Raw genomic sequence first — 14960 nt, 5'->3', positions numbered from 1 at the left:
TTTTGTGTCGGGAGGAAATATGGATCAAGAATCCAAATGTGCTGGCTGTGGTTATAGTGGTGTTATGAACATATGAAATAAGTATTGACCATTTGGTCCCTTGAGCTTGTTCCACCGCTCATTAAGACCAATGTGGATCTTCTTGTGTTTTCCATATTCCCGTCTACTTCTGATAACCTTTGATTTCCCCCACCTATCAAGAATTTATCTAACTCTGTTCTAAAAATATTCTATGACCTCACTTCTACCACCCTCTGAGGCAGAGTGTTCCAAAGTTGCACAACCCTCTCAGAGTAAAAAAAATTCTCCTCATCTCTCTTGAAAAATTAAACTTAAATTATTTTCTTCATTTTAAAACAGTGCCCCTTAATTCTGGATTGAGAAGAAAAAAACATTTTTTCAAATCCAATTTATCAAGGCTATTCTTGATCAGACTTCAGTCCAGCCTTACCTCCAGTGGAAACAGGTTAGATAAGTCCAACTTATCATCAAAAGACAACCCACTCATTCCAGGTGTCAAATCTAGTAAATACCTTATGAATCATCTCTGACTCATTTCCATCCTTCCTTATTTAAGGACACAAAAACTGCACATAGTATTTGAGAGGTATTCTGAATGCCCTGTGTGACTGCAGCATTGCAGCTTTACATGTATGCTCAGCCCCTCTTAAACTGCAAATGTGTTGCTGGTCAAAGCACAGCAGGTTAGGCAGCATCTCAGGAATAGAGAATTCGACGTTTCGAGCACAAGCCCTTCATCAGGAATAAGAGAGAGAGAGCCAAGCCGGCTGAGATAAAAGGTAGGGAGGAGGGACTAGGGGGAGGGGCGATGGAGGTGGGATAGGTGGAAGGAGGTCAAGGTGAGGGTGATAGGCCGGAGTGGGGTGGGGGCGGAGAGGTCAGGAAGAGGATTGCAGGTTAGGAGGGCGGTGCTGAGTTGAGGGAACCGACTGAGACAAGGTGGGGGGAGGGGAAATGAGGAAGCTGGAGAAATCTGAATTCATACCTTGTGGTTGGAGGGTTCCCAGGCGGAAGATGAGGCGCTCCTCCTCCAGCCGTCGTGTAGTTGTGTTCTGCCGGTGGAGGAGTCCAAGGACCTGCATGTCCTCGGTGGAGTGGGAGGGAGAGTTAAAGTGTTGAGCCACGGGGTGATTGGGTTGGTTGGTTCGGGCGGCCCAGAGGTGTTCTCTGAAGCGTTCCGCAAGTAAGCGGCCTGTCTCACCAATATAGAGGAGGCCACATCGGGTGCAGCGGATGCAATAGATGATGTGTGTGGAGGTACAGGTGAACTTGTGGCGGATATGGAAGGATCCCTTGGGGCCTTGGAGGGAAGTGAGTGTGGAGGTGTGGGCGCAAGTTTTACATTTCCTGCGGTTGCAGGGGAAGGTGCCGGGGGTGGAGGTTGGGTTGGTGGGGGGTGTGGATCTGACAAGGGAGTCACGAAGGGAGTGGTCCTTGCGGAACGCTGATAGGGGAGGGGAGGGAAATATATCCTTGGTGGTGGGGTCCGTTTGGAGGTGGCGGAAATGGCGGCGGATAATACGTTGTATGCGCAGGTTGGTGGGGTGGTAGGTGAGAACCAGTGGGGTTCTGTCTTGGTGGCGGTTGGAGGAGCGGGGCTCAAGGGCGGAGGAGCGGGAAGTGGAGGAGATGCGGTGGAGGGCATCGTCGATCACGTCTGGGGGGAATCTGCGGTCCTTGAAGAAGGAGGCCATCTGGGTTGTGCGGTGTTGGAATTGGTCCTCCTGGGAGCAGATGCGGCGGAGACGAAGGAATTGGGAATATGGGATGGCGTTTTTACAGGGGGCAGGGTGGGAGGAGGTGTAGTCCAGGTAGCTGTGGGAGTCAGTCGGTTTATAATAGATGTCTGTGTTGAGTCGGTCGCCCGAGATAGAAATGGAAAGGTCTAGGAAGGGGAGGGAGGAGTCTGAGACAGTCCAGGTGAATTTCAGGTCAGGATGGAAGGTGTTAGTAAAGTTGATGAACTGTTCAACCTCCTCGTGGGAGCACGAGGCAGCGCCGATACAGTCATCGATGTAGCGGAGGAAAAGGTGGGGGGTGGTGCCAGTGTAGTTGCGGAAGATGGACTGTTCCACATATCCTACGAAGAGGCAGGCATAGCTGGGGCCCATGCGGGTGCCCATGGCAACTCCTTTAGTTTGGAGGAAGTGGGAGGATTGAAAAGAGAAGTTATTCAGGGTGAGGACCAGTTCAGTCAGTCGAAGGAGGGTGTCAGTGGAAGGGTACTGGTTAGTGCGGCGGGAAAGGAAGAAGCGGAGGGCTTTGAGTCCTTCGTGATGGGGGATGGAGGTGTACAGGGACTGGATGTCCATAGTGAAAATAAGGCGTTGGGGACCGGGGAAGCGAAAATCCTGGAGGAGGTGGAGGGCGTGGGTGGTGTCCCGAACGTAGGTGGGGAGTTCTTGGACTAAAGGGGACAGGACCGTGTCGAGGTATTGGGAGATGAGTTCGGTGGGGCAGGAGCAGGCTGAGACAATGGGTCGGCCGGGGCAGGCAGGTTTGTGGATTTTGGCAGGAGGTAGACAACCCAATCACCCCGTGGCTCAACACTTTAACTCTCCCTCCCACTCCACCGAGGACATGCAGGTCCTTGGACTCCTCCACCGGCAGAACACAACTACACGACAGCTGGAGGAGGAGCGCCTCATCTTCCGCCTGGGAACCCTCCAACCACAAGGTATGAATTCAGATTTCTCCAGCTTCCTCATTTCCCCTCCCCCCACCTTGTCTCAGTCGGTTCCCTCAACTCAGCACCGCCCTCCTAACCTGCAATCCTCTTCCTGACCTCTCCGCCCCCACCCCACTCCGGCCTATCACCCTCACCTTGACCTCCTTCCACCTATCCCACCTCCATCGCCCCTCCCCCTAGTCCCTCCTCCCTACCTTTTATCTCAGCCGGCTTGGCTCTCTCTCTCTTATTCCTGATGAAGGGCTTGTGCTCGAAACGTCGAATTCTCTATTCCTGAGATGCTGCCTAACCTGCTGTGCTTTGACCAGCAACACATTTGCAGCTGTGATCTCCAGCATCTGCAGACCTCATTTTTTACTTACAGCCCCTCTTAAAATAAAGCATAGCATTCGATTAGGAGAAAGTGAGGACTGCAGATGCTGGAGATCAGAGCTGAAAATGTGTTGCTGGAAAAGCGCAGCAGGTCAGGCAGCATCCAAGGAGCAGGAGAATCGACGTTTCGGGCATGAGCCCTTCTTCAGGAATGATGCTGCCTGACCTGCTGCGCTTTTCCAGCAACACATTTTCAGCATAGCATTCGATTACCCTTATTAATTACTTTTTGTGGCCCATGCGCTAGAGCATCTAAATCACTCTGTACCTCAGATTTCTGCAATCATTCTCCATTTAAGTAATATTCTACTTCTTAATTTTTCCTGCCAAAATGAGAAACTTCAGTTTCCCACATTACACCCAGTTTGCCAGATATTTGCCTACTCATTTAACCTTTTATATTCTTCTGCAAACTCCTTCACAACATAATTTCGTACTTACCTTTGTGTTGTTTGTAACTTTAGCTAACATGCTCTCCTTATCTAAGTTATTAATGTAAATTGTAAAAATAATTGAGTCCCCAGCACAGACCCTGCAGGGCTCTACTTGTCACATCCTGCCTATTAGTCCAAGATCCAGATATGTACAGTCTGATTTCTACCAGCCAACCAACCTTCCATCGGCGTTAACTCCTAAGTTATGAGCTTTTGCTTTCCACAATATCCTCTGAGTTGGCACCTTATCAAATGCCTTCTGGAGATCCAAGTACAGTACATCTACCAGCTCACCTTTACCTATAGCATCTATTACTACTTCAAAGAAGTCTAATAAATTGGTTAAGTGTGATTTCCCATTCATGAAATCATGCTAACTATTGCGAATTGCCTCTAATTTTTCTAAGTGATAAACTCTGGAAAGATCAATGCTAGCACCTTCCTCATAACAGACTTCAAGCTAACTATACTTTTCTATTTATTGCCTCCCTCCCTTCTTGAACAGAACAGTTATATTTGCTATTTTCCAGGTGCTGGATGGAGCACTGGGTGTAAAGTCTTCCACCAGGAACCCGCAACCATTCATTGACTGAGAAAGGATGTACTTTTGGACATACTTTCTTGGAACTGAACTGGGCCAAGTAGGTCAAATGGCAGTGGGGGAAAATCTGAAAGGTTGTGTTGTCCTGGTCATATGGGAAGAAAACCTGTCACTAGAACAATTTAAAATTGATAGGACAAAGGTTTTGAATAGACTGTTGGTGCTTAGAGTTGACGAAGCACTGGGTGCAAATGAAATGCATCCAAGGATATTGAAGGAAGTGAGAGTGGATAGTTCAAAAGCACAGACCATAATCTTTCAGTTCTCCTTAGACTCAGGAGGGTGTCAGAGGATTGGAAATTAACAAACATTATGTCCCTTATTAAAACAAGGTTGGAAGGATGAATCCAGTGACTACAGACTAGTCCAATTAACTGGTGAGGAATCTTTCAGAGGCAACTGTTTAGTGCAGAATTAGTAGTCACTGGAGCTGATTAGTAGCCAGCATGGATTTCAAAAGAGGAAATTATATTTTACTGAATTGCTGGAGTTTTTTTTGAAGAGGTAATAGAAAGTGGACAAAGGTAATACTGCTGAAATGGTGTACATGGACATATGGAAGGCATTTAATACAGCACCACACAGCGGGCTTGTGAGAGATCTATAGGCTAAATATTAAAAGGTATCATGATTGTAACAAGGTCAGCCAGCTGGACATCATAGAATATGAAATATAAACTGAAATAACTATGGATGCTGTGAATCGGAAACAAAAGCGAAATTTGCTGGGAAAGCTCAGCAGGTCTGGCAATATCTGTGCAGAGAAATCAAAGTTAATGTTTCGGGTCCAGTGATCCTACTTCAGAACTGATGGTTGCTAGAAAAATGTTGGTTTATGTGCAGAAGATAGGCTCAAGGGAGGGGGTAAGGAGTAAGCAATAGGTATGGATAGATCCCAACGAGAGAGAAGACTACTTGGACAGATAAAGGAGTGGTTGATGATCTGGCTGGGAGGGTGAACGGCTGTTAATGGAGACTGTTAGTGGCTATCAATAGGTAGTGTGTAATGGCAGTGAAGCATCTAAAGAGCAGGAAAAATGTAGATTTTCCTGCTTGTATGCTACCTGATCTGCTGTGCTTTTCCAACACTACTTTAATCTAGACTCTGATTTCCAGCATCTGCAGTCCTCACTTTTGTATAGTTGATTTTAACCTTACTGCAAATCCTCTTGCAAGGATGTCTACCTTGAAGAAGTTCTCCTCCTCTCTCTACAAGAATCTCAGTGAGTCTCTCTCTCACTGTAACCCCAGGTCGTCTCCTCTGCCCTGAAGCTCTCCAACCATGTTCTGAAAAAGACCCGCTACCACAGCCATATCTGCTTCCTCAGTGCTTGCTTCCACAGCCAACTGATCCCACATGGACTCCGGACTACATTCAAACCAGCACAGTTAAGGGCTTTTGTCTGAAACATCGATTTTCCTGCTGCTTGGATGCTGCCTGACCTGCTCTGCTTTTCCAGCACCACTCTAATCTAGACTCTGATTTCCAGCATCTACAGTCCTCACTTTTGCCTAGTGTGTAATGGCAGACAGTGTGATAACACGGCCTGGTGTGTGTGGTAAAGAGCTCGGACATGAAGGAGTTCAGGCCCTAAAATTATTAAATTCAGTATTGAGTCCGGAGGGCTCCAGGTTCCCCAAGCGGAAAAGGAGGTATTGATCTTCCAGTTTTGCACTGAGCTTCACTGGAGCACTACAGCATGCCTGAGCCAGAGATGTTAGCCAGGGAACATCCTTGACAACCCCTACCTTGACTCATTCTTTTCTCACCAGTCCTGCCCTTGCCAACGTACATCCATGATTCCTCTGATGCTTTACACCAGTTTTACTATTTCTGGTTTGCACCCTCCAGCCGTCTCCTCTTTACCGTAGACGTAAAATCTCTTTAAATGTCCATCCTCCACCAGGATGGAGTGAGGACTCTCCGCTTCTTCCTGGAGCAAAGACCATAGAACATAGAACATAGAAAAATACAGCGCAGTACAGGCCCTTCGGCCCTCGATGTTGCGCCGACCGAAGCCTACCTAACCTACACTAGCCCAATAACCTCCATATGCTTATCCAATGCCCGCTTAAATGACCATAAAGAGGGGGAGTCCACCACTGCTACTGGCAGGGCATTCCATGAACTCACAACCCGCTGAGTAAAGAATCTACTCCTAACATCTGTCGTATACCTACCACCCCTTAATTTAAAGTTGTGTCCCCTAGTAACAGCTGACTCCATTAGCGGAAAAAGGTTCTCACTGTCAACCCTATCTAAACCCCTAATCATCTTGTACCAGAACTGTCCCCACCCACCACCACCCTCCATCGCTTGGCTGAACTCGTCCTCACCCTCAACAACTTTTCTTTAACTACTCTCATTTTCTTCAGATCAGAGGGGTGGCCATGGGTACGTGCATGGGCCCCAGTTATGCCTGTCTCTTTGGGGAGTATGGAACATTCCTTGTTTCAGTCCTATTAGACATCCACCCGCAACTATTTCTCTGATATATTGATGATATTAGCGCTGCTTCCCTCTCTGAACTGGAACTGGAAAAGTTCATCAATTTCATTTCCAATTTCCTCTGCGCCCTCCCTTTCACCTGGTCTGTCTCTGACTCCTCCCATCCCTTCTTCGACATCTCTATTTCCATTTCTGAGGAGAGATTGACCACTAATATTCCCTCTAAACCCACCGATTGCTGCAGCTACCTGGATATACATCCTTGCACGCTGTTTCTTGTAAAGATTCCATTCCATTCTCTCAGTTCCTCTGTCTCTGCCGTACATGTTCCAATAAGGCCAGTTTTGACAAGTGTATCTGAAATGTCCACCTTCTTTTTCAACCGAAGACTCCCCAGCACAGTGGCACTCACCCGGGTCCAAACCATCTTCCGCATTTCTGCCCTCACCCCCTCTCTTCCCTCCTGCAACAGTGATAGCATTCCCCTTGTCCTTATCTATCAACCCACCAGCATCCTCAACTAGAAGATCATCAGCTGCCATTTCTACCATCTCTTGCAAGATGCAACCACCAGACACATATTCACCTCCCCTTCCTTGTCCACCTTCTGCAAGGATTGTTCCCTTCGGGACACCATAGTCCACTCTTCCTTCACTCCCAATACCACCCCACAGCCCCACGGCAATTTCCCCTGCAAATGGTAGGGGAAATGCCTGCCCAGTTACCTCCTCCCTCCTCAGTATCCAAGGACCTAACCATTCCTTCCAGGTGAAGCAGCACTGTATCTGCACATCTCACAATATAGTCTCCTGCATTCGCTGTTCACAATGTGGTCTCCTCTACATTGAGGAAATGAAACGTAGACTGGGTGACTGTTTTGCAGAACATTTGTGTTCTGCCTGCAAAAAAGACCCTGAGCTTCCAGTTGCCTGCCACTGTAACACACTACCCTGTTCCCTGGTCAATTTCTTTGTCTCAGGCTTACTGTGGTGTTCTAGCAAAGTTCAGCACAAGCTGAATAACACCCCAATTTCACTTGGGGAGCCTGCAGCTAGCCCTCTGGACTCAATATTGAGTTCAGTAATTTTAGGACCTGAACTCCCCCATGTCCGAGCCCCCGACCTCCCACACGCCAGACCTTGTTATCACATAGTCTGCCATTACACACTACCTATTGTTAGCCACTAACAATCTCCATTAACAGCTATTCACCCATTCCAGTCAGATCATTATCAACTCCTTTGTCTAACCAAGTAATCTTCTCTCTCTTTGGGCTCTATCCCTACCTATCATTTATTCCACACCTCCTCCCCAGATCCTATCTTCTGCATATAAATCAACATTTTCCTAGCTACCATCAGTCCTGAGGAAGGGTCACCGGACCTGAAATATTAAAGTTTGATTTCTCTTCGCAGATGTCGCCAGACCTGCCCAGCTTTTCCAGCAACTTCTGTTTTTGTTTTAGCATATAAATTTCCTGATTGGGCTGTTAATCTAATCCAATCAGGCAGCCCCGGCTGACAAATAAAAAGGAGAGTGTCAGAGATACTGCTACTCTGATAATCTGAATGGGGCTGCAAATGTGTTGCTGGTCAAAGCACAGCAGGCCAGGCAGCATCTCAGGAATGCTGCCTGAGATGCTGCCTGGCCTGCTGTGCTTTGACCAGCAACACATTTGCAGCTGTGATCTCCAGCATCTGCAGACCTCATTTTTTAATCTGAATGGGGCACTACTAAAATAAAGACTGTTAATGTGAAAATAAAGGGTGACTTGGTGATAGGAAACCAGACTGTGTGGAGTTATTTCAGTTGTCACGAGGGTAAAGCATGATCCTGAAGAAGCTTGCTCATTGAAGTTCGTCTTTGAGTTGGATAGCATTTCTTTCATCATGATTTTGTTTGGGAAGCTTGACTGGTTCAATCCTGCCATTTGGGACTGGGCTTAGTGGAAAAGAATGTTTTTTTTTCCAGGCAGTTGACATTGTAGCAGGCTAAAGGCAACAAGTATTTCTCTGTGGACTTCAGCCTTTTCTGTTATTAGGAGCCTGACACTAAAACCTTTCAAGATTTTACAGACATAGTTAAGGAATATTACAACCCCAAGCTTCCTCTAATTCTGAGACAATTTCATTTTTTAATTGCCAATTTGAGAACCAGGGGAATCCATTTCAGATTTTTTTGACTAGGTTGAAACAACTGGCGGAGCCTTTGACTTTGGTTTAACCTTCAATGAAATGCTGAGAGTCCATTTGCTTTGTGGAATTAATTATGTAACTATGCAAAAACACCAACTAGCTGAAGCCCAACTGGACTTGAAACAGGCAGTACAAGTGGCTTCATCACTGGAAAATGTGGCAAATGGAGCATATGAGTTGTAGGATATTCTGATGGAACTGGCTATCCTTGCCAGACAACTGAGCTTGAGGAACACAACTTGAATGAAGACAATTGTGTGACCTCACTCAGGACATATGCTGATCAGAGGGACTCTAGATTGGCCCATAGCAAAACCACAAAACAAAGCCAAGCCTTGGCCAAACACTTCAAACTTTCTTCAGGATCCAGCCTGGCAAGCTGTGGTAGTTGCTGCTGGTATGTGGACTTGAGACGGCGAAAGAATCCTACTAGACCCAAGTTAAATAAGATAACTCATAGGCCAGGATCCAAAAGAGTCAATCTGCTGGAAAGTCCACCTACATCAGGTTTGGAACAGTTGAATTGTTTAACAACTTCAAAATCAGAACCAATCAAAAGAAACGTCTGATTAAATGATCATCCAGTATTAAGGGAGGTCGGTATGGCATGGCCGTATCACTGACCACAGTACTAGTTTTTAACAAAACCTGCTCTGGTCTCCAGCCCTTAAGTTTGCGCAAGACCCCTGCTAGACTGAGAGCTTGTACCAAGGATCTTTTACACCTAAAGGGTACAAATTCAGTTCTGGTCTGTTATGAAAAGCAGCTGGTTCAGTTACCAGTGATTGTAGTAAGAAGCTTGGACCCAAGCTTGATGGAGCAAAATTGGTAGCAAGAGATTCACCTAGATTGGCTCAACATTTTATAGTTAGAAAGTGGCTGCCTGAGTGAAAGAATGACTTTCCTCATTCCTGCAGAAGGGCTCATGCCCAAAACGTCGATTCTCCTGCTCCTTGGATGCTTCCTGACCTGCTGCGCTTTTCCAGCAACACATTTTCAGCTCTGATCTCCAGCATCTGCAGTCCTCACTTTCTCCTGCCTGAGTGAAGTCCTAATTAAATACCCAGAAGTCTTCCAGGACTATCAGAGGAGCAAAGGCCACCTTGCATGTTGATGAGGAAGCCATTCTATGATTCTGCAAGGCCTGCCTAGTGCTTTTTACCTTACAGACAAAAGTAGGGGCAGAAATCAGAAGACTGGAAAGTGAAGCAATCATCAAACTAGTCCAATTTGCAGAATGGTCAGCACTGGTCGTTTTGAAGGCTGATGAATTGCTTGCCTTTGGAGGCATTTTAAACAAATAGTAAACAGTAAAAGCTGGCAGGTGTTGCTGTCTTTTACGGAGTTGACATGAGCCACGCTTGCCAATTGCAGTTGGATGAGGATTGCCAGAGGTATGCTGCAATCAATAACCATAAGGGCTTGTACCAATAAACAGGACTGTTATTTGGAGTATCATTAGCCTTTTCAATTTTTCAGCGAAGAATGGAGAACATTTTGCAATGTCTACTTCAGGTAGCCATTTATCTAGATGATCTAATAACAGGGAAAACTAATAAGGGACATTTAAAGAACTTTGATATAAGGCATTTTTCCAAGGTGAGTGTACACTTAAGGAGGGAAAAAAAAATTCCAGGCCCCCCAAGTGACCAACAGAGTGGACAAGAACAGGTTACACCATTTGGAAGAAATATTGAGGGCAATCAAAGATACCCATGTTCCCCTATTTGTTGGAGCTTCGGTCATTTCTTGGGCTGGTAAATTATTTTGGAAAGTTCATAGATAACCTGGCCTCCATCCTGGCACCTTCACATTAATTCCTAAACAAAGTCAGTCTTAGAAATTGTCGCATTGACAAGCCCTAGCTTTCAGTCAAGTATGGAAACAGTTATCATCCTCTAAGGTGTTGGTGCACTATGGTCGTAAGAAAGAGCTGGTATAGACATTGTTGCCTTCCCGTATGGCATCAGGGTGATATTAATTCATAAGATGGACCAATGGAGAGGAACGCCCAATCATTAATGCATCCAGAACTTTGGCTAATGCAGAGCACAAACCCCAGCCTGGGTCTACTTAAAGAGAACAAGACAATGCGGTGGATAGCTCCAGGCTGTTTTTTCAGCGGTGGGGTCTTCTACTAAGTGCTTGTAATTATAAGTTAGAATACTGTCCACCAGGCCAAGTCGCACTGATTTGTCTCCCACTGGCTGATACACCACCAGTGGTACCCCCCAGTGGAAGAGTCTGTAATAGTATGAAATTTCTGGACATGTCCCCAGTCACAACTGACAATATCAGACTTTGGACGCAGAAAGATGGGGGAAACCAAAGGGCTGTCCCAACTAGAATTGAAACCTCTTTGGATCCAGAGAGACCAACTTACAGGAAAGGATGGCATATTGTTATGGTGTTGTAAGACTGATTGGCCTGAACATAGGTCACTACCAAATACTGGCTGAACTCCACCAGGGCCATCCAGGGCTGTCCAAAATGAAAATGTTGTTGAGAAATTATGTCTGGTGGCCAAGTCTGGATGCAGACATAGCTACATAGGTGGGGCACTGCCCATAGTGCAAATATGGACAAAATTTACCACCATCAGCTCTCCCATATCCATGTGAATGGCTGGGTAAACTTTGGACTCAGTTGCATGGTGACTATCTAAGTTCTTTCATGGGTTCAGTTTTTTTAGTCATTGTAAACACCCACTCAATGATTGTGTGTGCATAGGATCCATCATCAAATGCAAGGACTATTGATAGAAAAAAATGCGCATTTTTCAATATACAGTGTCCTGGAAGATTTGGTCACAGATAATAGGCCATCGTTTACCAGCAGGGAATTTGGATATTTTGTAAAGTTGAATGGAATTGGACATATAAGGATAACTCCATACCACTCATCGTCCAATGACCTGGCAGAAAGAGCATTCCAAACTTTGAAGTCTGACTGGAAAAAGCAGCCTACAGCCTTGCTAGATACCAAACTATCATGGTTCTTGTTTGATTATAGGACGACCCCACATGCAACTACAGGGATAGCTCCAGCAGAGTTATTAATGGAGAGAAGACTCCACGTCAGATTAAATCTGATATTTCTGGACTTGGGTGGAGGGTGAAATTGCATCAGGAATACCAATGCCAGAGACAAGACTCTGCCATGTGAGAAAAACTGTTTAATACAGGGGATGAAGTTTGGTGTAAAAATCATGAAAATGGCTTTATATCAGTAAGAGGCATGGTCGATGTAAGGTCAAGACAGTGACGTATAAAGTTTGGATAGTGGTCCTGAACAAGCAGGTGGACCATATGAAAGCTGCCAATTCGCAAAAGATTCAGGAGCAAAACATGCCCCGCCTCCCAGAACTGTCGGAAATGCTACTAGAACCCATGGGTTCACTCTCCCCATCATTGATAAGACCTCAGAATCAGAGAGGGATAGGGCAAATGTTGCCATCTTGATGCCTTAGCCATCAGAAAAAGAGAGTGAAATTCTACTGAGATGCTCCTGATGCAAAAGACAAGTGCCTGTGCATTTGTGAGCTGAGTCAGAAGAATCTAACACAGTGCTAAAATGTTCCCGGAAGTTCTCCAAGAAAAAGGACCAGCCAATGTCATAGGACTCCAAGGAGGAGGGATGTCATGACTGTAACAAGGTTAGCCAGCTGGACATTATAGAGTATGAATTCCTGATTGGGGCTGTTAATATGGTTCAGTCATGGAGCCCTGGCTGATAGATAATAAGAGGAGTGTCAGAGATACTGCCACTCTGATAGCTGACTCTGAATGGGTACTACAAAAGTCAAGGACTGTTCATGGAAAAATAAAGGATGACTTGGTGATGAGATACCGGCCTCTGTGGGGTTATTTCAAAAGGAACAACAGCAACATGAATACAAAACAGGAAACATGGTTGGTAGATTTTTTTCAGCCTGGACGAAGATTTGTATTGGAGTTCCCCAGAGGATTCATGCTTTTACTGATATGCATAAATCGTCTATATTTTGGCATGCTGGGACGGTTTCAAAGTTTACATTTGGTATGAAACATGAAAGCATTGTAAACATCAAAGGAACATAGAGAAGTTAGTGGAGTGAACAAACAGGTGCAGGATGAAGGTAATGCATAAACTAAAGTTACATCTATTAGGTAGTGCTGAAACAGAGGGACCTAGATGTAAATGTGCACAGATCGTTGAAGGTAGCAGAACAGTTAGAGAGAGCAGTTAAGAAACATACAGTATTCTGAGCTTTATCAGTAGGGACATCAGCAAGAAGGTTATGCTGAAGTTATAAAAATATTTGTGAATCTTCAGCGAGAGTATTGAGTGCAATTCTGGGTTTTACACTATAGAAAGGATGTAAATATATTGGATACGATGCAGAATAGATTTATAACAACGGTTCCAAGGATCCGAATCTGCAACTGTGAAATTAGATTGGAGATGTTGGAACTGTTCTCCTTGGAGAGAAGAAGGCTAAGAGGATATCTGATCGAACTTATCAAAATCATGAGGGGTTTGGACGAAGTAGATTGGGAGAATTGAGAGGCCCCAGATTTAAAGTGATTTGTAAATTTAGTAAATACAATCTGAGAAAAAAATGTATTCACACAATGAGTGGTTCTGTTCTGGAGTACCCTGCCTTGAAGTGTGGTGAAGCCATATTCAACTGAGGTACCCCGGTGGGCATCGGAAGATTGTCTCTTGCACGTCTATTAAAGTAATGTGCAAGAGTATACAGAAAGGGAAGGAAAATGCTTATTTGAAGAGGCAGTGCAAACACAATGCTGGTGCAATTCTTCTGCACCTTAGCAGGGCTTCAGTGAGCCTGTTAAGAGACATAATTACTGCCTGTCTTCAACCAGACTTCTCAAAGGTGGCCTGGAGACAGGAACATGTTGTAAATTTGCACACAAACCGCTGATGGAAATAGCAGATCAGAGGATCATCAGTTCTAGGGCCATTTAAAAATTATTCACTCAGAGGATTTAAACCAGGAGATGTGCATTAAAATAATAAATTACTGTAAAATCATATATAGAAAGCAAAGTAGAGGGAAAGAACGATGCGTTGGCGAGATAATTGGCACAAAAAGAAAAATAAAATATTTCTAATAATAATTTCTAACTTCACCCATAGGAAATTAAATTTCCACTGCCAGGGAGATCATTTGGCAGTAATTAAGATTTATTATAGAATGGGCTACTCAATATATCTTAAAGCACCAAACCTAACTTGTGTGTTTAAAGAGTAACTGGTGGATAGGTACAAGAACTTACTGCTCATACGTGGACTTCAATGCCAAATTTCTTGGCAGGGTTCTAATGCAGTGCAACATTTTGGAAGGTAATCAGACAGCAGTGCCCAAATTTCTGTATGTAACTGGATTCATGTTGAACTCCAGAAATTTCTACCTAATGGAGCACTGACCTCACAGTTGTGAGTAACCCCAAATATTGGGCCATGTGGATCATATTGATCATATATCAAAGTATAATTTTGTATTTTACAGAGCCTATGAAGTGGAAAAGCGGTTGAAAATTAGTAGTCTTATCAAATTTTCAAATTTTGAAGTCATATGTTGGTATGTTGGCAAATATCTGCTTGAGACATTCAAAGGTAATGTGAATTAAGTCAAACATCTTTACCCAACCTAGTACATTTATCCAACTCACTTAGATTTGATTTTAGTATTACGTTTTTCCTTTCTTGATTTCCAATAGGTTTGCACAAATCTGGTAAGCAGCCTCCAACCTATCTGGTACTAGGAGCAAAAGCCCTAAATGGTGCTTTCAGGGCATGGACCAAGAAGCAGGTAAAGACTGTTGTGCTGTCTTATAGTAATTTTGGGGAAGTATTGTAATAGTAGAATGCAGACTAAACTGACCAACTTTGTAAATTTGTACTCTCTACTAATATGGTCTGGATGGATTTCAGGCACTTGGGGAGCAAAGTCAAATAGTTGTTAAGCCCTTTCTCCCATACTTCTTGGGAATATGCTGCATGTTTTTAGATTGCCTCGGAAATTATAGTGCCCCAGGAGAACAGGTATGTATGTGGCTTGCTGCCTCCAAGAAGTTAAGCTAAATTTATAACTATTTTTAATGTTGAGCAAGGAGGTGATCCTGTACCCTTGAGAAGCCACCGAAATTGGCCATCTAGCTTTCCTCTGCTGACCTTCCAACTGGGACTTACCTAA

General features: G+C 44.7%; 1 protein-coding gene across 1 annotated transcript in view; it reads left to right on the top strand.

Moving 5' to 3' along the window:
• Window positions 1-14960, top strand: part of phf2 (PHD finger protein 2) — a 153382-nt gene that overhangs the window by 88394 nt on the left and 50028 nt on the right. The window contains exons 9-10 of the mRNA XM_060835559.1: window positions 14274-14380; window positions 14485-14576. Coding sequence (XP_060691542.1) covers window positions 14274-14380; window positions 14485-14576 — 199 coding nt within the window. The remainder of the gene's footprint in view (window positions 1-14273; window positions 14381-14484; window positions 14577-14960) is intronic.

The sequence above is a fragment of the Hemiscyllium ocellatum genome, chromosome 14 (assembly GCF_020745735.1).
Source record: "Hemiscyllium ocellatum isolate sHemOce1 chromosome 14, sHemOce1.pat.X.cur, whole genome shotgun sequence".
In the NCBI taxonomy this organism is placed as follows: domain Eukaryota; kingdom Metazoa; phylum Chordata; class Chondrichthyes; order Orectolobiformes; family Hemiscylliidae; genus Hemiscyllium; species Hemiscyllium ocellatum.
The sequence above is the reverse complement of the archived record's forward strand: the minus strand, read 5'-3'. Positions and strand labels throughout refer to the sequence as shown.